Source organism: Physcomitrium patens, chromosome 1 (assembly GCF_059467195.1).
Source record: "Physcomitrium patens ecotype Gransden chromosome 1, ASM5946719v1, whole genome shotgun sequence".
Taxonomy (NCBI): Eukaryota; Viridiplantae; Streptophyta; class Bryopsida; order Funariales; family Funariaceae; genus Physcomitrium; species Physcomitrium patens.
Window position 1 is genome coordinate 11,074,745 of NC_143410.1, and position 22,816 is coordinate 11,097,560.

A 22,816-nucleotide genomic window follows, 5' to 3' on the forward strand; every position below is an offset into this window, starting at 1 on the left:
CCTAAATTTCAACAACTCATATCTTCCAATTAGATCATTCAAACATACTCAAATTTCACATAAAGTACTGATCTACTTCTAACAACTATTACAACAAATTTCAACTGTAAATTTGTTATGGATTTTAAGATATCACCAAAATCCTAGTAGTAGCTTCAAATCCTAGTTTTTATATACCTACATGCAATTTTCTTCATATCTCACAAAATAAGTATTTAAATACCTTAAAATTTATATATATATAGCTTTTTAACACAATTATCTATCTTTTTTATAAGGTTTGAGCTAAAAATTCATCCAAAAACTTAAGATATGGCTCTAACCATTACTATAAACAAAATCTTTTACTTATTGACTTTGATTTCGATGCATTGACTTTAACTCTCTTTAACTTCATTATTTGTACTCCAAATTCATCAAACAATATATAAAAAGTGTATTTAAAAAAATACTCTCTTCAATCTTAATTATCAATCTTTTGTTACTTTTATGAAACATATATTATGTCCTAAAGAGTGATAGTAGGTACAAAATTGATACCTTAAGTTTGAGTGCCAATAACTCTTTTATAAAAATTCCAAATTATACAAAATGTATATCCAATCCATATCCAAAAACCTAAATTTATTGACTCTAGCCTCAAAAACTCAAATGACCTCGAAAAAGAAACCCTAATTTTTAATAAGCCCTTAGGCAGCCTCCTTGAAGCCCATTGGGCATAGCTTTTGATCAACAGGAATGAAGATTCTCATTTCTTGCCTTCATCTCACCATGCCTTGCTTTCACCCCTTCCAATAAGCCTCCTATTAGTTAAGATTTTCATCTTTAGGCTCTAATCTCCTCTCAAGGCTTCATACTAAATATTTAGGTCCTATAATTTTTTTAAATGCTATAATCAAAATAAATAAAATTCAAACTAAAGTTTTTTAAATCCATTTTTTTTAAATTAATCTATTAATCATTCTAACATACACTAAGACTTATGAACATATTATATATTCTAATTAATTTTTATATATTATAAGCAATTATAGTATGACAATGAAATATCAACTCATCTTTATCTTGACATTGATCCAAGGCATAGGACGAGTTTTAGTTTTTACGACTAAAGAATTGTAGCCATAGAGGATTGGAGGATCAATTGAGCAATGCAAAGCTATTGGTACACCACACTCCTTTCTTATCTATAAGAACTCCAAAGGAATTAGTTTGGTGGATGAAACTTAGTTGGAAGAATTAAGATTTGATTGATTTAGAGTTTTGAGATGAAAGTATTGAATGTTGGATGATAAATTTAATCAAAGATGAAATTTTGAATTAGATGAGAAGTTGTTCATGGATAAAAATTCATTCATAGATGATAAATTATATTTGGATAAATTTTTATATTGATAGATAAAAATTAATAAAATAAATAAATTTATTTATTACTTATATCAGATTAAGATAATTGATTAAGGATTAAAACATATAACTTTTTATACATGCATGTGGTGAGTAGGTTGCTATTGTAAGAGAGAGTTAATAATAAAAGTTGCTTAACAACATGGGATTTAAGGAAGATTTAAGGATTATTTAATGGACGAATAAAAAACAATCATAATGTTTAAAATTAACATAATTAATTCACAGAGATTTGAAGCATTATTTACCAAAGCTTTAATAAATCATTGTACCATGTCTAGAAATTATCTTAAGGGAGATGGTCTAGTTGAACGGATTATTCAAACTATCAAATATGGTTTATGGAAGTATGGAATACTTATCAAGGATATAAACTCCAAAGAAAGATAATCTCAATACACTCTTGTATTACTCGAAAATACTTAGAAATCACTCAAAGGTGATAATATATTGAACTAGAATGGCTATTGCCAAAGACTAGAAAACATGACAACTCTTGAAACTAGACTGAAAATAAGAAAGGAGTTGACAAGAGTGAAGAAGGCTTCACTCTTGTCTCTATATATACTATTTAATTAGGGGCTATGTGGCAACGTTTTATAGGACCTCCAATATGTGTTGACTTTGTAGGACACTTTCCTTGACTTATAGGGCAAGTTTTTCTACATGTGGGCCACATAATTAGCTTGGTCTTCAAGCTAACAACATGTGTGGCACATGGCCAACTTGTTGACCATGTTTCTAATCCAAAAAGTCAATTAAAGATACTTATGAAGTAAAAGCAGCATCTATAAAGCTTCTAGAAAGCTTCCATATCAAATACTATAGAATTAACTTACTTTTATCTATTTTTACTTACTTCTACTTATTTATATATGTAATTACTAGCTTACATGAATATGTCCGTGACATTACTTCATAGTAGCAATCGTGATTAGAATTTGATGTTGCATGGATTACAATGGATTATTTTTTTAGTAGATAAGTATCTTTGGCATCTTATAGTCCTTATCAATTATTATATGGAAAAAAGCCAATTCTACTCAACTTAATACATAAAAAGTTAACTCTATTTATAGACCTCGATGATCTTGATGTTTGAATTCAATGTCTATATAATTAAGTAAAGTTTTTTAAACAAGCCATGTTTATGGCTATCAAGAACTTATTTATTGCTCAACATTATGACACTTAATGATATATTTACATTTGTAATGGAGCTTATCAACTTCAATTGCAAAGATTCTCTAAAACAAATTATGTTTATTTGTAATGTAAAGTATCTATAAGATTTGAAATTAAGGTAGAGCATACAATTCTATATATTAAAGATGTATTGTCTAGTGATATTTTGTTGTTGGAAGGTAAGGATGGACAAAAATATTGAGAGCATTCAAAGAATTTTGTTCTTTGTCATCTTCTTATTGATGACTCTATATATCTTAAATTGACAATTGTACCAATTGGTCTTCTTTGTTTTGTATGTAGTAAGAAAAAAAGAGCTACTATCATGCTTTTGTGTGATCAATAGCAATATAGGTGGTATATGGCATATTTGATACTACCTCTTTTGACCCTCCTTTCAAGAAATTGAATATAACTTTATTATAAGAAGTCCTCTAGTCATATCTTATTTCTTGATAAGGATTGAAGATTTCTTCTATTAAATTTGTCACATAATTTGGTAGTTTAGTTGCTACCATAATAATTTGGAGGAGTATAATTTGGCAATAACATAATTATGGCATTCATCTTTAATAATGTGTATTTTATATTCTTAGTTTTTTGGAAGGACTTTTAATCAACTATAAGGGACACTTGAAAGTGTATTAGGCGTGCATTTGTATTTCATTTATATTACATATTTTGTGATTGGTTTCTAGTATTTGATGTATTATGTGTAACAATCTTTGTTTACATGATAGTTGTTACATGATCATGTCAAATATTGCAAATCTTGTCAAATATATGTCATTTAGTTTGATTAGTGGTTTTTCATCCATTGATAGTTTTTTTGTTAATTGACTTTATTCATATCAAGTAGAGTTTGAATACTTAAATAGAAAAAAAAACCTTTGACTTGACATTCTTATTAAGTCAAATCTTATGGATAGTTTTGAGAATGAAAGAACTTATTGCAAGGTTTGCTTAGCTATGGTGATTTAGCTATTTTAATAAAATTTTAGGATATCTCATATTTTTACACTTATACTCTTAGATTCCCTATTTGTGGTATAAGTGATATCTTAACTTAGTTAGGTATAGATTTCTAATCTTTTCTTAAAAGTGTATTAGATGTATATTTATATTTGATTTAAATTACATACTTTTTGATTAATTTGTAGCACTCAATATGTTTTGTCTAACAATCTTTCTTTATACATTAGTATAGAGAGTTGGCTTATTTGAATTGGCAAATCAAAAAAAGTTGATAAATGCATGATATAAGAATTTGGTGAATTTCTATCAAAAGAAGGTTGCTTTAATGTTTCTACTAGAGTTTGTAATTAATAAGATAAGTCTTCTAGTTCTATGTGTTGATTTTTATTTTTTTCAAGTTCTTCTTTACATTGTATTGATATTGTATTTTTTGTTTGTTTATTTGTGCTGCTTGTTAGTGTAAGGAATACATCTTTAAAATTCCTATCATTATTTTTATCTTTAAGATTTTGATAACTTGTCTTTGATTCATAAAAGATAAAATTTCTATTAATAATTATCAATTTTTTTTGTAGGATTATAAATTCAGTATGCCTTGCTATTGTAGTCATATCCAAGAAACATATACTTTCTTATTTTACTATCAAGCTTTAAATGTTGTTTCTTTAGCACATGCACATAAGTTATACAACCAAACATTCTAAAATGGTACACTTTTGATTCTCTTTTTTAGTATAGATCCATTGATATCTTTCTATTTTTAATATTTTAAAGATATAGATTTATCAAATAATTTGCTATATTGATAGATTAAGGCCATAAAATTAAAAATAATTTGCTTTCATAAAGCATACTTCTTACTTTTTTAATTGCAATTTTGTTGTATCTCTTAATAATTCTATTTTATTGAGAGATCAATACTTATATTAATTATCTTATTATTCCATATTTTTGAAAAAAATATTAAAATTCTTGTGATAAAAATTCACCTCTGCTATTTTTTCTCAACAAAAATAATTTTTTACTTGTTTTATTTTCAACTTGTATTTTAAATATGCAAACTTTGGAGAAGGCTTCTCTCTTGATTTTTAGGAAATAAATCTAATTCTTTTAATAATAATTGTCAATAAACACTGCAAAATATTTGGTGCCACTTAAAAAAGGTTTAGAAATTGATTCAACTAAATTAGCATGGACTAATTATAGTAGTTTCTTTGATCTATTAAGACTTTGTTTAGGAAATTTTTTCTTATATTTATGATTTATACTATAAACTTTGCAAATTTCTTTAGATATAATACCAATAGAAGGTTAGTTTTTTATTCTCTTATTTGTATAAAGTTATCTCAAACTTGAATAAGTAAGATGTCCAAACCTATTAAGCTACAATTTGGTCTTTTTGCAATGATTGAATTAACTATTGATAAATATTAGTTTATACAATACAAGCCACTACTTGATTTTTAAAATGTGATAATAGTCACTTTTTGTTCTCTTTTTTGATTAATTATTCAATACTTATTAATTAAAAAAATGAATATTTTTTCTTCATCTCTAAATGACGAACTTACAATAATTTGTTTTTAATGAAGATACAAAAAAAATGTCATTTATCTTCTTTGGTTTTCTATTATTTATTTTTACACAAATCTTTCCTTGTTTAGATGTAATATGTAATTTACTATCTTTAGCTATTATTTTGTAGAATTGATTTATTCATTTGAGATAACTTAATGCTGATTTATTGCTTGCTACATGTTCTAAAGTTCCACTATTAAGATACACATTGAAATATTTCCTTTTCTCCTTTAAAGTTTTGGTAAGATTAATTTCTTTTTCTTGAAAAAAAAAAAAAAAAAAAAGTTTTATTCAAAATTTGATGAATTATCTTTTGCTTTAATTATACTTGCTGCAAGATTATTGATATTTGGTGGTGATTTTTGGGACTTGTATTTTTTTGCCATATGATTTGGATTTTCATAAAAACAATAATAAATTAAGCACACACATCAATCAAAATGAAGACTTTGTGTGATACCTCATCTTTTCAAAAAAAGACATTATCCTTGGCTAGATGAGAAACTCCCTTAGCCTCTTATAAATCTTATATTAAGTTCAATTTTTAAAGTTTGTATTAATAGTGCCTTACTTTCAAAATTGACATTGGTATTTGCTCTTAGTTATAGTCTATGTGTCTTTATTATAAGTCTTGATGATATTTTTTCAAAGTTTGGAAATTGATATGTTGATGTTAAACTATATATTAGACTATCAAAAGAAGGAGGAAAACCATTCAAAATAGTTTGTACAAAGACTTTTAGCTACAACTTTCTCACTAAGTATAATAAGTTAATTCTTAATTTTTTAAGTTGTCCTCAAAAACTCTTCCATAAAAGTAATCTTTTGAAATTTTAAAGGTGATAGTTTGTAGTTAAGATTCATTACCATAGCAAGATCTCCATTTTCATATTCATCTTTCAATGTCTTCGATGTGTCTCCAAGGTCTTCATATTTTTTGACCATATCTACTAAACAATCTTATATAGCTAAAGTCAATATTTTCATTATCTTTGTCTCATTTCTTGTACTTACATTTTTAACAACATGTGTCTATTATATGAACATAAATATATCAATGGTGTGAATTTCTCAACAATGAGATTCCACAAGTTTTCTATTTGCAGAAATATCTTCATCTTCAAGTTCTACAAATGGAAATTGTCTTTACCAACCAATTTGTTGGCCTTGCCAACTTGTAAGGGATCACTTGAATTTAATATATTCACTAGTTAAGAACTCTCTTTTAGCAAATAAGAGGTACACTAATTTTGAAGTGTGTCTCTCATGAACTCTCTAAGCCTTGCTCTAATACCATGTAGAATTTTTTGTACATAATAAGAGAAGTTATCTTTTTTTGTATTGAAATAATCATGTATACATTTCAAACACGATATGTTTGAGGAGATCAACATGCTTTTTATTTTCAAAAAATGTGTTCGAACTATGAGTCAATATTGATCGTATCTAATTCATACCCTGATTGTGTTGAACATTGGCAGGTATGATGTTCATACATGTATAACTTGGGTATCTGCTTGGTATCGGCCTATTGGAACAATTTTTGCCAATAGGTAAATGTTTGCAGCTATGAAGCAGTAGTACCAGATATCCTAAGCTGATGACTAGCTCAACACAAACTGATAGAAAATCAATACAGGTAATGCTTCCGTCACCCGAATTGTGTGAAGCTCACTTTGACTCTCAAAAACACACTAAATTATTTGACACAGTAGTTTGGAACAAGGTGCATTGATTCAGAATAATCCAGTCACGAAACAGACAAGTATGCATACTAGCACCAAACCGCACAATGGGAAATAGAAATGTTTGCATAAAAAATTCAAGCTAACATCAAAGTACGATCTAAAAAGAATCTGCATCTATGAAGATTAGGTACCGTTTGGAATTCATACTTCACAAAGGGAGTGTTGCCATCACATCTCGTTAAACCAAAATGATGGACTAATCAGTGGCTTATGAAAATTTCCTCTTCTATACGGAATAAAATTCTTCATCGAGGAACTCTCTGGTTGTTGTAGCTGCATCTGATTGAAGCTGGAATGTAGCTGCAGGTCGTCACTGAAATCTCATACAAAATCGAACAACATGAGTGAACGAGACTAAGAATCTCCATTTTCGATTTGTTCAGTTCAGTTATGTCTGGAGTTGCGCAAACTAAACACTGGAGCAAGAACGAAAGCCAGAAAGTCCAAATTCAAGTGAACCAATTCAACCATTACAACGCGCAGCTATTTGATTGCCATCGAACTCTCTGTTTCTCATAATCAAAGACGAAGAGATGTTCTCTCATCATATCAGCTGCAACCAAAGGCAAACACGAACTACATTGTCAATGGCAGAATTAGAAAATAAAGATGCAATTTGCTTCACATGTTAGGAAAAGAACACTTGGAGAAACTTTGAACTACAACACGCAAGTTGGCATATCTACAAGTTCAGACTGCTCCTCGAGCATCTTTTATATTCTCTTCGCGTGATATCAGAAAGAATGCGTTGAGTTTTCGAAAGATTGGTTACTGACCCCCAAGGTTAGATACTGAAGTTCCAACACTGTAGTCTTGAAGGATGTTCACACAAAGCTTTTTCACTTGTGCCTGCATAGAGAGGCAAAACACCAACAAGGAGCTGAATTTTCATCAGAGACTTCTGTTTGCAATTCCCATGCAGAACATAGCTGAAGCTGTTGCTTACATATCCCCCCAAATAGTGAACAATGCTGAGAAGGACTTCCTTGAACTGGTCAACAGTTCCACAATTTTATCTGGTTTTGCAATCTTGATAATAAAATTTGAAAAAATTGAAAAAAAAGAAAAACACAACAAGAAGTAAAATTCAGGGCCTGTGATTTTTTTTCTTTTTTTTTTTTTTTTTTTTTTTGTGTGAGTGTGTACTCTTATTATGCAATCTAACCGAAAATTTGACTGATAAAATCAAAAATTACTTTGATGTTACAGAACATGAAGCCTTACGTCCCAAGACAAATAGTTTTCTGGATGCACAACGAGATACTGAAGAGGAGCTGACTCCGTGGTGCTAGGTATCCCCTCGAATGCCAAGACAAGGGGCAGAAAGTCTTGAATTGGTGATCCTCCAGTCTGTAGACTTTAACCACATTTAGCTGCAAAGGAAGATTCATCCTGTGTGGCCTCGTCCAGCACAATACTGTACTAAATTCACCGGCAGCCTGAACCTTGACCAAAGATAGCAAAAATGTATATCTCATATGACACAACCATTTTGGTCATTTCAACTGGTCTATAAACATAGAAAAGAAGAAAAAAAAATCACAAGTGTAGAAACAAAAGCTTTGGAATTATTTGGTAAAGAAAAGGATAATGCACTAAGTGACAAACCATCGTCTTCCGAGGGGGTTCCCAGCATACTCTTTGCTCATTAACAACGTATTTATCATTGTCTTCCACTCTAATGTATCCTCTAAGCGTTGCATAGTCCTCAAGCTGCTCCCTAAGTAAACAGCATTTCAATTCAGAATGTTCCACGACATAAAATTCAATCCAAGAATACACATGAATACATCTGGGTACTGCACCCACCTTCACATCAAAGAAATTGTTGTGTAATGACGTGATTTGTATCTCTAAAGAACCCGCTCTGACTAAACAAGGAGCAAATGGTCTCGAAATAACTCACCATCCTTAAAAGTGGGTCGTAGAAAACTGCATCAAAATACGTCATGTCGCTCCCGGTGTCAAAAAGCAGCGAGATTCCAATGGACTGCCGAGCAAATCTTGAGCTGAAGACTAAAGCTTTGTCGTGAAATGAAATTGATAGTAGTTTTGCAGCATATCCGCATAAAACACTATACACATACGAAGTGCACTATTTAAAAACTCCGTTCATTAGCTTTGGTTACAGATTTCAAGTACAATGGAAAGTGATAGAGTTAAAATGCGCTAACTCAAGAAGTCAAAACACGTAACTGAGAAAGCATACCCGCTTTCTGCATCTGCCAATTTTGACCAAACCGAATTACGGTCAAACTGCTCTTTGAAGTCGTTGCCGAGGGAGATGAAGCCCCTAGGAGTTGCTGGACTAATTGTAGTGTTCCGCTCCAATTCTTTTGCCAAACAAACAGCAAGTACATTCTGGCTGATAACGTTGCTCTTTGACCAGTGTTCCATAAGAGTCCCCTTGCAATTGCCGAGACCAATAAGGCCGTCGGTAATCAACGGGACTTGTTCAGAGCCTTGAAGCACCTTCGAAACTACACAACTGACAACAGCACAAAATTCCGGTGTTCACTGGATAGTATAATTGTCAGCAAATTCCGGTGTTCAAAATATGCTCTTCTTAGTCTACATCTGAAATCAAAGAAAAATCGGGGGAAAGAGAATTTGCTGCTAGCGCATGTGCATCCATTGACGTATTTCCTAATCATCAGGTGCAAGTGTAACCATTATCAATTAACAAACCCATAAGAGAGGAAAACACCACTTCATCCGCACAGTGATGCCATTATCAATTCAGGTTTTAAATTGTGTAAGACTGAGGTAAGTACCCTAATAAACCCAACACGTTCGCTTCACTTTTGTCTTGCAGCGGCACTGTAAAGTTTCCATGGACAAAAACACCTGAATAATAAGAATTATCTGCATAATGAGCAATAAATACGCACAGATACTTGTTATCACTATTACACGGTTCTATTCCATTTTGAACTGCTTCACATAAACTCGCTGTTTCCCCTATGCACTTCAAGTAAGAGTAATCTTCAGGCACAAACAATCCATGGGGTCCCTGCATTTAGGGGTTTATGATGCAAAGTTGAGCGCTAATTCTCCTAACTTCAGGTATTCAAATTTCTATGCGTATAACACTGTATAACCTCCCTTTAATTTCAAAAATCAAACAGTCAACAGCTAAAGTCGGTTCTTGATTACCATTATCCGCTGCCAGCATTACGACTACTAGAGACTAACAGGAAAGGGAGGTACTTGCCCAATAAGAAAGTTCCAACATATAGTTCCGAGGATTGCAGTATACCCACGTGTGTCCACTCCCAGTGTCGACGTGAAAGTGATAACTTGTAGGAGGGAAACCCAGTTTCATTTCAATGTAGAAGTGCCCTCTGCAGTGTATTGTATACAAAAAAATATTCCTTGAAGTGCTGAATTATAACATCACTGCATAGAGCTTGACTTTCGACGTCACGAATCCTATAACTCACGACACAAGGATGAGATAAACCAAGCACAGGAAAAAGGGAGAACATGAGTATAAATGGCTCAAGTACATGTCTATATGATTTGATGAATATCCACCAAGGATATTCAATAATAAATTAGACTCTTCGCGAATCTCCCTTCTAATTGCTCCCCTGCCGCCATACCACATTTCACGGCCTCCCATTTCAGCACTGTCATTTGGAAAATATGTGTAGTGGTATAATGGGAACACAACGCCATGCGTGCTTGACTGAAGGTTATCGGATAGATCAGGTCCTGACAAACTCATAGGTCGTGAAATCAATATGATAATTGAGATAATCATGCTGCAAACCGCTATTGACGTTAATCTTCCAAATTTGTGCGCTTCCCACCACCGTTCAAAATGCACGGATCTCTGCACGAATACATCCCATTTCCAATCCATGTTCCATTTTTAAAAAGCAAATAAATCTTGGGACAGGTTACAAATCACCGTTTGCGATACATGAACCCTATACCATGCTAATCCACAACTCCTTCCTCTTTCTTCAGGTGATTGCGGGGTCAAAACACACCAGAAAAATCCTTGTCATTCAACTTGTACAACTAGCAACATTCCCCACTCTGAACAAGACTGAACTTCAATGATGAACCAATTGGCAAAGAAGATCTTCACGACTTAAGAAAAACCCAGCATTCCGCAACCACTATCAGATGGAACATCTGTAGATTGTATGGACAGATCAACCTCACCCGGATTGCATCGCCTCTGTGTCTCCATGCAACTGCTGAGTTGTTACTAAGGCCTCCTCGCCTCATTGTTTACTCAAACGCTTACCAAAAGGGTGCTCCCATAGATCATGTTTCCCTTTCCACGTCAACTATGACCCACCCCTCTTGTGTAGAGCTTAAGCATAGTGACATTTCATTTTCGTAGGTCGGTGTATAAGTGGTATCATAGGGTGCTTCTGACATCAATCTTCGGTGAGAGATACCCTAGGCTGATAGATGGAGATGTCGACGACCACGGTGACCCTAATTACATGATTGCAGATGATTACCATTTACTTTCCTGTGCTCGAGAAAAATGTAGCCTCGAAAATGGTATTTGGTCACGCTCAGAGAAGACGAAGTTGAGATTCCACGTGTTTTAGTCTTGGTAAAGGCTTGACAATCATCTGGTATCTTCCATAATTAAGGAACAAATTTATTACTTGCTTGCAACTGACCACTCTGCTAATCCCATTCGTTTGCAAAGGCCTGAAGTTACATTATAAATGACGTGCTCATTCCTTGCAAACGATGCATGCAAACGAAGGTGTCGCAGAAACTTGCAGAGTAGACACAACTGGACCATGCATGAGGTCTTGGTTCTCAACATCACCAAACGCACAAGACCGTTCCTCTCGAATCGAACTATAATTCGGCCTTCATGGCGGTTGATAATAGCACGTAAAAACGGAGCCACAACTCAGACGCACTAAAGCGATCAGAACACAGATTTCCACTCTACATGCCTCCCGTCCAATTTAAAGCACCGGAAAAATTTCAAGCATGCATGAAATCCATTCAGGAGGTTTCGAAATCCAAACGGGGTAATTGTGTGCTTTTGCTCAAATGCTGAACAATTCTGCCTCATGGAAAAACATTACGAATTCAAGGATAAAAACTATTGAACAAGTATTCAAACATAGGTTAAAACAAGTTTTAGAACTTTTCTGTTCTTGAAAAAGCCTCCAATGGATGAGAATAGGAAGAATTCAACTGGAAACATATGATCACTGTTAAAAGGTTGTATTTTCTTACCACTAGTGCTTACCATGTCTAACCAAACAGCCCCTCGCCTCAAAGCTCCACTCCTTTCAGCTCATGCTTTCTTTGTTCTTCCGAGTGATCAGGGCTGGGAATGTGTCGCCACATTCACAAATCCTGCTCACATTGGGATTGAAACGCAGGAATGAACTGCTTGGCCTTTGGCAAAAAAACCTCATTAAATTAATCATGATTAAGGGTTTGGTCAGCTGTAATATACTTCGAAAGATCTTAAGAGAGCAGCCAGTTCAAAAACTCGAAACCTTAATCAAATAAAGTTGGCCGTTCCACGAAAGTTGTTGCTGGAAATTTTCCTTAAATTGCCTGCGTGATAAAATTACAACTTACGCTAGGCTGCTTCTCAAAATAAGGCCAAAATCTTCTCAATTGGAATTCTCAAGGTCTTAAAAATCATATCTTTCTCATGAATGGGTGATTTTCTGGGAAGAAGGGGCTCCTTCGCAAGAAACTCTGCCATTGCACAACTTGATGACCACATATCAACCGCCCTTGAATACTGTTTCACTCTAAGTAGTACCTCCGGACAACTTAACTTATATACTCCTTCAAAGGATCTCCATATTGACGCGCAAGACCAAAGACGCAGGTTTTGGAGTCCTCCGCGGTTGTTCAAGAAAGGTTTGATGTTTTCAAATCCCTGTGCAAGTCCCGATTATCGTGTAGGCACTTAACACCATCAAATAATTTCCACAATTAGGCACTTAACCTCACTTTGGGTAAAAGGTTGTTTCGTGGTCTTGATCAGGCCCTTGAAGCCATGTTCCATAAACTCCATAACTATGAAAATATGGTCCTGACTTACCCCAACAATAACTACCTTAGTGTCGACAATCTACGGATGGTGAAATGATAACAAGACATTGATTACTCGGAAAGAAGTCATAGGAATCGTGCTTTTTCCTTCTCTGTCTTTACCTTCTTCAAACGAATTTCCCTGTTTTCTACTCTTTGGCACGGAACAAAATTCCATAAGTTCCCTCATCTATCTTGTTCAGTTTTTATAATTCATCAACTGATGTACGACCTTTCAAAAAGATCAATTGCACGATACTCAGGATCGCTTTGGACTAGGTTTTCTTCTGGCTCTGAATCGACCTCAGTTGCTTCACCTCGACGACCCCGACCTTTTATCCATCACACAATCACACAGACTAGGGGACACTACACTCTTCCCTCTCAAACTTACTTGTGACCTTACCTGATCGGAAAGACTCGCAATCGAGGAAAACCTTCCCACTACCTGAGCAACAGGAGGATTCATGGGATTCTTCTCTTAAAGGAGATCCCGTTGCGTTTGCATCTGCATTAAGAAGAGATGGATTAAGAGACGTGGGCGGGGACGGACTACTAGATGAACGCTGATGTGCATGGGTAGGAGCATTTAAACCAAACTTGATCGGAGGATGGGGCGCTGATTGTGAATTTGAAGCTTGTGGTAAAGTTGTAGAGTCCACTCAGTCTCAAACTGTAGAATTGAATTAGTGCTACTTCTCTGGCTATACAATTTGATCTAAGACGTAGCCAGTGCTTCCAGAATCTATGGTTGCTTTTGGTTGCGAATCCCGATAAACTCTTCAGTCAAATTCTCCATTCTTCTTCTGAGTTGAGGTTGTAATTTCTCCAGGCTCTCCATGAGCCTCTGTTGCTCGCACTCAACTTCTCCGTTCTCTTACAAGCCCTTTTTTCTGTTCCTTGTCCCTACTGGAATCTACTTCTAGAATTCTCTCTTTCCCTCTCATCGTTATCGTCTCTGCCTTCACTATCTCTAAGCCCTTCTCGGTCGTGGTCACTAATCCTGACATGCCTCCAATTTTACTGTCACTGATCCAATCTCCATCTCACAACGCCTATTATCCCATGGGACACCGCAACCCCAATATTGCTCTATCCGAAGGTCCTTCGCGCTGCCTGGACGATCTCCATAACAAATTGACGAGAGACGTGACGTTCTGCCTAGAATCCGCAAATGTGGAGACGGTAAAGGCATTGTATAATTGCCCTTTTCGGGACCGCGTCTCCAGTGCGCTGAGCAGATCACACAAAATGTCCAATCCAACAAGCTTTAAAATCCACACAACCGCTCCCCGCTTAAGCATTCCAGCACCACAACTACCCGCGTCCCACCCAAACTCAAATCCTAATTGGAATTTCACAGCAAACAAATACAACCAGCTTCATGAAATCTCCACAACATAAACAATCAGCAAAACTCGAAATCCAAAGTGCCTCAATTGAGGAACACAAACGATTGTCCTAGCAGGTACCGGACACAACATGACTAAAACAAACTGACTGGACCATATTTGAACTCAATTTCACACCGAATGACGTACGCCTGCTTCGTGAGGAATTCAAAGCTGTCGAATGACTGCGAAACCAGCATGACTCGATTCGAAGATTTCCGCCAAGACGAAGCATTAGTGACAAGAAACGCACAGAGGATGAAGATGGTGATGAATTTCTTCTTGGGGTCCACGTCGGCGCCACCTCAGCACCTACCCTAATGTGGACACGGAATGAACGTTACATAATCTCCCGCGCTCCATTTCCCGCCTATAATTTTTTGCGGTGGCTCTATGCTAGCGCTCCTGCTCCGAACGGCTCTTCCCTGCCCTCAGTGCCCACCGTCAACCGTCCTCATCTGTCTCGTTGGTGTTTTTGTTGCGTCTTCCGAGAGGTGAGGGCGAAGTTTGGACTTAGTGCGTCTCTTTTTGCTGTTGTTGCGAATCAAGAATGGTGCGTTCTGAACCTAAGTCGTTCCAGTGAGGAGTTCAGTAGCATGGGGTTTGAGTGCAGAGAATAAGGCAGGGTGTTGACCACTTGAGGACATGGTTTGAGGGTTGAATGACGCGCCAGCAAAGAGAACACGCGAGAAGGTGAAGTGGAGAGTGTGGTGGTGGCTGTTATTGGCAGACGAGATGGTGATGTTGCCCGCTGTAGATGTTTTTGTCCATTGGACGTAAGACGGGGGACGCGGGGGCGTCTGCGTATCGAAGAGCGTGGAAGTCTAACGTTCACTTCATTAGTTGAAGCGGGATATCGTAAGCGGAGGTATGAAGGGCGCGACAGTGCAAATTGCTTGGCATGGCTCGGAGCCAGTACTATCTCTTGATTTCCATCCTCACTCTGGCCTTCTCGCCACTGCCGGTGCCGACCACGACATTAAGGTTGTGCTTCATCGTCATGTCAGATGTTTCAAATCTACGATTAGGCAACCCATGTAGCTTAGCATAGCTTGATTCTGAGCATGTGGATGTTTTCGAGAATCAGCAGGATCGCCCATATGTTAATCTCTTCTAGACTGTCGAAGTTGCCAATATCCCCGCCTCATCTCATGGATAGGAATCTCGTGTGTCTTGCACCGCTCGTACAGCTCTAGTTGTTTGAATGTGAAACGGACCTTGAGGAAGAGCGTTCCACATCCCTTCCCATCTACTCAATCACGTATTGCGAAACAAGATTTGCCACGAGGAGAAGCAAATCTCACGTCCTCTTATTATCAAATCTCATCACATGTTTGGGCCTCTGTGTTTCAGATTTGGTCGGTTCACCAGAAAGAGTCTGGCTCGCCAACTGTTGAGTTTGAGGCCGACCTATGTTATCACTCAAAGGCAGTGAATGTCTTACGTTTTTCTCCATCGGGTGAGTTTCTTCTCCTGTTCTGTTTTTCCATGTTGCTTGGGTGAGCTATAAATATAATAAATTGCACCTCTCGATTCCGGTCCTATCGAATCAGAAGACGTGAGACTTTTTTTGTAGGACACCAAAATGTTGACCACTTCTACATGAATGTGCAGGTCAATTGCTCGCATCTGGGGGTGATGGTAAGTTTTGTGGCTTTTTTCGGGTTTTAACTCTTGCAAGCTTGTACTTCTTTATTAGGATGACTCCAGTTCGGGAGAATCTACTGAATTTGTGGTAGCTTCCAATGTCAATGGCATTCATTACCGTTTCCACACTTTCTATTACGCACCATTTCTCGGAAATGGTCTCGCGCGTACTTCACGCTAGTCGAATCACTGCAGCCGTATGGCAGCTGTACATGATTACAGCCGCGTGGTAAAGGCGCTCTCTCCTTGAGTGATACGTCGCTTGACTTTTTGAGTTGTTAATCAGCTTCCTGATCATGCAGGCGGTGAGATACTAATCTGGAAACCTATTGAAAGAGCCGATAAAAAGCCCAGCTGGAAGGTTCTGAAGACACTTCAGTGAGTACTGAACTACACTGTAATGCACGTCAATGTCCTGCCGAGAAGATTTTGTTACCTCAACTGTAACAACGGCCATATATTTACGTGTAGTCTCAGCTGAAATTGTATGTTATATTAATCTCCTTAATGTGTTTTACTCTTATGTGCAGGCTACATGTGAGGGATGTTCTGGATCTCGCATGGTCTCCCGACAGCTTGTCGTTGATGTCGGGATCTGTGGATAATCAGTGCATGATTTGGGATGTAGTATCAGGTGACTGATAGCAATGGCTCTTAACTTTACCGGGTCCGAGGCAGGCTGCTTAATGATATCTACATGAAATGCCCTTATACTGTATGGACAAGTACTCTAATTGCACTTCATGTCACGAAAACCTTGACCATGGAACTCATCATCAAAGTTTTTGGAGGTTACGATATGGGGATCAACATAAGTTGTGAGCTAGTCGTAATCTCCGGCGGAGGGCTCTTCCTAAACTACCAGATTCACTAATGGTGCAGAGTGACGAAGAATGTATAAGCGCTTATTGCAGCCAAGGGAAAAACGATTAAGCTATTATGTGAGTGTTTTTGGTCACAGATCTTTCCGTGGTTGCTGAAGGAAGTTTCTTTCTGCAGGTAAAGTTCTACAAGTTTTAAATGACCATCAACACTTTGTCCAAGGCGTTGCTTGGGATCCAGCAGGGGAGTTCTTGACATCAATTAGCTCGGATCGTACGTGCCGGATCTATTCGCGCCAGTCGGTGCCCAAGTCCAAGAAAAGAAAGTTAGCTGTCGTCCAGAATATGTTCACTTGCAAACAAGTCCTTGCTAAATCGGATGCTCTACCGTCCAAGACCAACATCACAATAGATGCTGATGGCAGAGTAGCGAAGGTAATGACTTGACAACCCGATTGGATTGTTCATTGATATTTTTGGAAATGTACTTATCTATTAAGGAAAGTAATCTGCTGCTTTCTGCTGACCCTGGTTTCGAAAAGGATTTACTAGCCTTAACTTTTGAATTTGGGTTGTGTCCAGGCTAGTCAATTATTTCATGACGAAACTTTACCATCGTTCTTTCGAAGGCTTGCCTGGTCACCAGATTCATCTTTCTTGGTTGTTCCCTCAGGTAATGCTTTTGGCGTTGTATAATGTGGTCTCGTGACAATTTAGCACAAAGTTCTAAAGTCGAGAAGTGATGCATTTCAGTGGTTTTTTTTGTCACTAACTGCATTTCTATGATCGTGACAGGTCTGCATAGAATTGCACACGAGGCTCCATCTTGCAACGTGTCCTTTATTTTCTCCAGGAGTGACCTGTCAAGGTACTCCCTGTTCGCAAATTATCTGTTGATTTGGTTGGTTGTCTGCCAAATCGATGTAATTGAATGGTGTGAGTGATGCTCCAGGGACACTTACTGAAATTGTAGCTGTCTGTGGTAAAACAAATCCGTCGATGATGAGTCTCTGATTAGAGTGGTTTCTCCTTCTTTTTTGTCCTTTGTTCAGGCCTTGTATTCATCTTCCAGCTCCAACTAAGCCAGTTGTAGCTGTCCGGTTCTGTCCAGTTATCTTTTCTCTACGAGAGAATGAAACTGAAAAAGGAAGTAGCTCTGGTAAGCATCCTTAATGACATTGGGTTATTTGTGGAGGGAAGTTGATCTTGTTATCCTGCGTTACCAGTCTCTGAGGATGTACTCAGATTTCCTTTCATTCGCTGATATTATTGAGATCCTCGGTGAAGCTATAACTCTGTGGGTATGAATTACAGGATTCGCACTACCGTATCGACTGGTGTTTGCTGTGGCAACACTTGATTCGCTATATGTGTATGACACACAGCGCAGTGAACCAATCGTAATCTTTGCCGGAATCCATTATGCTGCAATAACGGACATTGCATGGTACTAATCTCCTTGAACGTCCACATATTCATGCATGTCGAATTTTTGACATCATTATGCTGCAAAACTTATCTAACGATAGGTTCTGTCGAAGTAGGACCATGAGTTCGTAATGACCTGAACTACAATGAACGCCACCCGTGTCAGTTCTGAAGTTTGGTGCAATGCATGTTGGATCTATGTGCAGGTCTGCGGATGCCCAGTATGTGGCTGTATCATCACAAGATGGCTATTGCAGTTTGTTAATATTCCATGGAAACGAGCTTGGTACAAAGCTCTCCAGCGGTGGTAATTTCTTTCCTCCCGCTGCGCTGCCTCCGTATCCCAACTCAATAGTTTGTAGTTTACATAAGCTGATTCTAGAAGGTTCGAATGGCTACTTTGGTGGTTTTATACTGACATGGAGTCATAGTTGTCATCGAGATGCCTATTTATCTCTTTCAGAGACTGTCACGTGCAAGTCAACTAATCCTAGGGCATCGGTTCCATATCCTTGGTATACTTGTCTGCAGACGTCCCCGCCAATATTGCGAAATTTCTTCCAGAAAACTTGCTAGGAAAACCTCAAGAGTCGTTACCCAACTCAACGGAGCTCTCTCAGGTTTCGGAACCTGTCGGACTTATGAACGAAGAACAGAGTTCCCCCATAGTTATTTGCCCTCGTCCATTGAAGCATCGGCGTATTACACCAACCGCCCTTCCAGCCACCTGTTCTCCAATTGTACAGAAACAAATCGCAGACCAAACGTCAATCACCGTCTCCGACAAAAAACTTCAGAGGATCACTCCAATCGCTCTGACTGAGGATGGTCCCTCAAGTTCTGGAAACTGTTTGGACACAGAAACCGTCCACACGCCTTCAAGTACTCAGAATAGTTTGTCAGCTGTGCAAGCTGCAGATGCAGCCGAAACTCCCGACAGTTCAACCTGTGAGGCGTCTTCTCCAGGTGCTAAGAAACGCCTACGCATCAACCCTATTCCTATTCTTGCTGGTGAAGGAGCCTTGAACTCCGGTGGGAACGTCATCCCGAGACGGAGGCCTACGGATTGTGACCAGAGTGCCTCCATCGCTAAATTTAGGAGCTTAGAGTCATGCCTCCAAGAACAGGGAGTTGCAGGCCCTGCCACAGTGTCGACCGAGTGATCCCAAGAACTCGCGCTGCTTAGCATCTCATCGTTGCAGGTAGACCCACATTTTAACTGGCCCATGTGACGTGGATTGAACGGTCTCAACCCCCGAAAAGTCCCTGTTTCCAAAACCACAGTTCGTGGATACCACGCCCCAGATCGATTGCGGAACAGAGGATGACGTTTGCGGATTATTTCGTATTTTGTGGAGTATTCGTCTCCGGACTTCATGCTTCAGCCATCCTCATGGATTCCATTCATGTCAATCGTCAGGCATTCCACCGATTGTATCCACAGAGAGGTTTTGTCAGTAACATAGTAGCAGAACATTTTTAGGAATTCAGAGTCGCACTTGAGCGATTTAATGTCGTTTTCTTTCATCAGATAGAAGTTGGAGTGAGCTCATGATGTTAAATAGGATTTACCGTGTGATAATTTCGCACCATTGCGTAAATAATGATTACACCAAGATCTGAAATGATCCACTAATTCACTAGCACCTGTTCGTACTCAACCCAACCCAAGTGTTGTAGGTAGATCAATGCATGAGTGTATTCGGTGCATGTTACGCATATAATTGTACATGGTCAAATATGTACACATGCACACACAAATATACGGTATAATTTCATCCATTAACCATGAAGGGTACTTCTGATTCATTTCTGATGGTTGCAACTGGTTTCTGTGAAGTATTCTGTGACACTTAATGGTTAACAGCAGAACAGTACACAGTTAGCGTCGACGTTTTGGAATGCCTGACGATTGATGACAATCCTAGTTACGCAACATGAAACTGTACCTGTATTATTATCAGTTAAATGTGAATAATTAGTCGATTCTGGCTATCACTGAATCACATTTTCTTTAATGACAAATGCCAGAAACTTTCGACCACCATATGAAATTTTGAAAAGAATTGGAGTAATTTCTGCAGTCGAAAAAACTTCATTCAGACAGACCGTGTCCATGTTGCTAAGTGGTTTTGAATTTCAACAATTAGTGTCAAAAGCATTAAAATTACACCATAGATGATCAAGGTGATTGACTTTATTTTTAATCATTACTTATTTACATGTTTAATCACTCAATCATTGATATCAATGTTTATGTGAATAAACAAATAAACTTGTGCCTAGTAATGGCTTTGGAATTATAACAATATTACCATGTGATAGAATTATATCACCATTATTGCTTGGCTTAGGCCACAAGCACATCCTAAGTTGTTACACACACTTCATATTGCTATATGCACATCCAAAAAACATGGAGGCATGTGATTGGTTGGGTGTTTTTATGTGGAACTTGCCACTTGACACAACTATTAGAAATTAGGAGAGCAGGAGCTTCCCCTCCAATAGTCTTGTTGATTGATAAGTAGATAAGGTCAAGAGGTAGTACCCCTCTTTGGAGGCAAAGCTCCAAAAGAAAATTTAAAAATCTACACCTTGTAATGGTGGTACCTTGTAGAAGCAAAGATCTCTACTTCATGGACACCTTCACCAAGAAAGGATACTAGTTTTATATTCACTTTAGTAATCTGCAATGTTGTGCCAAATCTCATGGTGATTTCAATGAACAATTTCAAGCATCCATCCTTGGCCATTGAGGACTGGTCCTTGGACCTTGAGTGGAGTCCAATCAACTAACAACCGTTGCAAACATTGCCTATGGCAACTAAACCATGTGGAGGAATCCCAATTGCCAAGCATTGAGCATCTCATTGACAACTTTAGAATAAGTTAGTTTTTTATGCATCATTTGTTTGTGAATCTTATTCTATACTTTTATTTGCCATAGTGACTTTGGATAAGATGTTCATCAACAATGGCCAATAAGGCCATCCATCACTAGTCACATGATTTGCCTCTAATCACAAGTGGTTTTTTGTTCATCCCATATCATCTTGCAAGTGATGGTCGTTACTCTTCTAATAGGTTAGAAGTAGAGTTTGAGTACTTGAGTGGAGCAACACCCTAATAAAAAGCCCACACTTTTTTAGTATAGAAAACTCAATCATGCTAAAAAGTATAAAAATTAAATTGGTTGTGTCACTATTCAACATATACATATATTTATAAGAATTGGACTATTTTTACATATATATATATATATATATATATATATATATATTGTGCTCAAGATTAATATTTTTAATAATTTAAGAAGTCAATGAAAAACTACTTATATTAAAAGCAATCTTGTATGTACAAATGTCAATCCATTTTTTGCAAATTACTAAGTTTAAAAGTTGATGATATTAAAAAGAAGGTATATTTTATATATGTGTTAATTTTCAAAGTTGGTTAAAATATATATATATATATATATATATATATATATACATATATACACATGTACATATAGCATGTATTAGACATTATAGTTCCATAAAAGTATAATTATCAAGAAGTCACCATAGAATTAATACTTGGATATGTTGCATATTTTACTTTTTTTGGAATGAATTCAACATTTTAAATGTAAGGCATAATGGCTTTGAAAAAATTAATAAGTTTCAAAATAATAAGTAAAAGAATTTAATATTGTTGACAATGGTGTGCCACAAGCATCTCATTTTTGTACATATTAATAAAATCTGAACTTTTAATAAACATTAATTAATTTTTATTATTATTAGATTAATTTTTTTCTTCAATAAATATATATATATATATATTTATTTTTATAACATTTTGATTGAGATATGTAATTCATGATTTTATATATATATATATATATATATATATATATATTTTACTTTATTTTTTTTTCTTGTTTTATACTTTAGTTGATTATTATATTTTAAAATTTTTAATTATTGATTTTAATATCTAATCATTGGAAAATTTTTATTTTCATTACAAGATCTATTTTATAATAATTATTTACTTTTAATTAACTTTAGATAAATATAAATTAAAAGTAGATTGGTGTGTTTATATTTGTTGATTGAATATATCAAATAAAAAAAATTTAATTTGTAGCTTAATAAGTTACTTACATAAATAAAATTAGAAAGATAATTTATTTTTATAGAAACTATTACTAGTCAAAGTTTTTACCTTTTTTATATATTTTATGTATTACATTGTAATAACAATGACATTGAAATTTTAGATGGGTTAATATTTGAGCATAACAAATAAGAAGATAAAGGTTATGATTCAATTTTTTATTGTCAACAACTCATATGATTGGTATAATTTGATGCAAAATGCAATCTATATACCTTCTAACAAATAAAAATAATGCAAATTTTTTAAAGATATATGAAGCAACTTGAAAGAATATAGAATGTGTATTTAAACTTTTAATAGAAATATTTGCTATTGTTGCTAATCTACTCCAATAATAGAGCATAATTCTTTTTCAAATATAATATATTCTTGTGCTATTTTGAATATTGTAAAAATTTATTGAAAAAATATGTAGATT

General features: G+C 36.1%; 2 protein-coding genes across 7 annotated transcripts; one reads left to right on the forward strand and one right to left on the reverse strand.

The window, feature by feature from the left end:
* Positions 1-6,860: 6,860 nt before the first annotated feature.
* Positions 6,861-14,563, reverse strand: LOC112288806 (aspartic proteinase Asp1). 6 transcript variants are annotated; one of them, XM_024533392.3, is made up of 11 exons: positions 14,483-14,563; positions 11,070-14,174; positions 10,403-10,731; positions 10,108-10,237; positions 9,668-9,906; positions 9,103-9,381; positions 8,800-8,968; positions 8,502-8,606; positions 8,118-8,243; positions 7,670-7,742; positions 6,861-7,446 (listed from the first exon to the last, which is right to left on the reverse strand). In XM_024533392.3, exons 2-11 carry the CDS (start codon positions 11,133-11,135, stop codon positions 7,364-7,366), a joined length of 1,599 nt encoding a protein of 532 aa, XP_024389160.1. In that variant the 5' UTR covers positions 11,136-14,174; positions 14,483-14,563; the 3' UTR covers positions 6,861-7,363. The 6 variants fall into 6 exon arrangements, 3 of the variants coding, with proteins under 3 accessions (XP_024389160.1, XP_073389698.1, XP_090105913.1); XM_073533597.2 differs by having other exon boundaries at positions 14,471-14,539; XR_002971695.3 differs by having other exon boundaries at positions 8,118-8,332; positions 11,070-14,538.
* Positions 14,564-14,714: 151 nt separating this feature from the next.
* On the forward strand, positions 14,715-19,874 carry LOC112289727 (chromatin assembly factor 1 subunit FAS2). The gene is made up of 12 exons (XM_024535221.3): positions 14,715-15,316; positions 15,686-15,791; positions 15,947-15,973; positions 16,282-16,357; positions 16,510-16,613; positions 16,979-17,235; positions 17,383-17,473; positions 17,596-17,668; positions 17,853-17,959; positions 18,115-18,247; positions 18,435-18,535; positions 18,760-19,874. Exons 1-12 carry the CDS (start codon positions 15,203-15,205, stop codon positions 19,389-19,391), a joined length of 1,821 nt encoding a protein of 606 aa, XP_024390989.1. The 5' UTR covers positions 14,715-15,202; the 3' UTR covers positions 19,392-19,874.
* Positions 19,875-22,816: the final 2,942 nt, after the last annotated feature.

What these genes read in the sequence shown, in the direction of transcription:
- LOC112288806 (XM_024533392.3), bottom strand. Translation starts at nt 11,135, where the DNA reads ATGAGGCGAGGAGGCCTTAGTAACAACTCAGCAGTTGCATGGAGACAC. An exon ending in TCATCAAATCATATAGACAT is followed by an intron (nt 10,238 to 10,402) that starts GTACTTGAGCCA and finishes AATACACTGCAG; the next exon opens with AGGGCACTTCTACATTGAAA. An exon ending in TTGGCAGATGCAGAAAGCGG is followed by an intron (nt 8,969 to 9,102) that starts GTATGCTTTCTC and finishes GTATGTGTATAG; the next exon opens with TGTTTTATGCGGATATGCTG.
- LOC112289727 (XM_024535221.3), top strand. Translation starts at nt 15,203, where the DNA reads ATGAAGGGCGCGACAGTGCAAATTGCTTGGCATGGCTCGGAGCCAGTA. An exon ending in GTGCCGACCACGACATTAAG is followed by an intron (nt 15,317 to 15,685) that starts GTTGTGCTTCAT and finishes TCTGTGTTTCAG; the next exon opens with ATTTGGTCGGTTCACCAGAA. An exon ending in GCAATAACGGACATTGCATG is followed by an intron (nt 18,248 to 18,434) that starts GTACTAATCTCC and finishes ATCTATGTGCAG; the next exon opens with GTCTGCGGATGCCCAGTATG.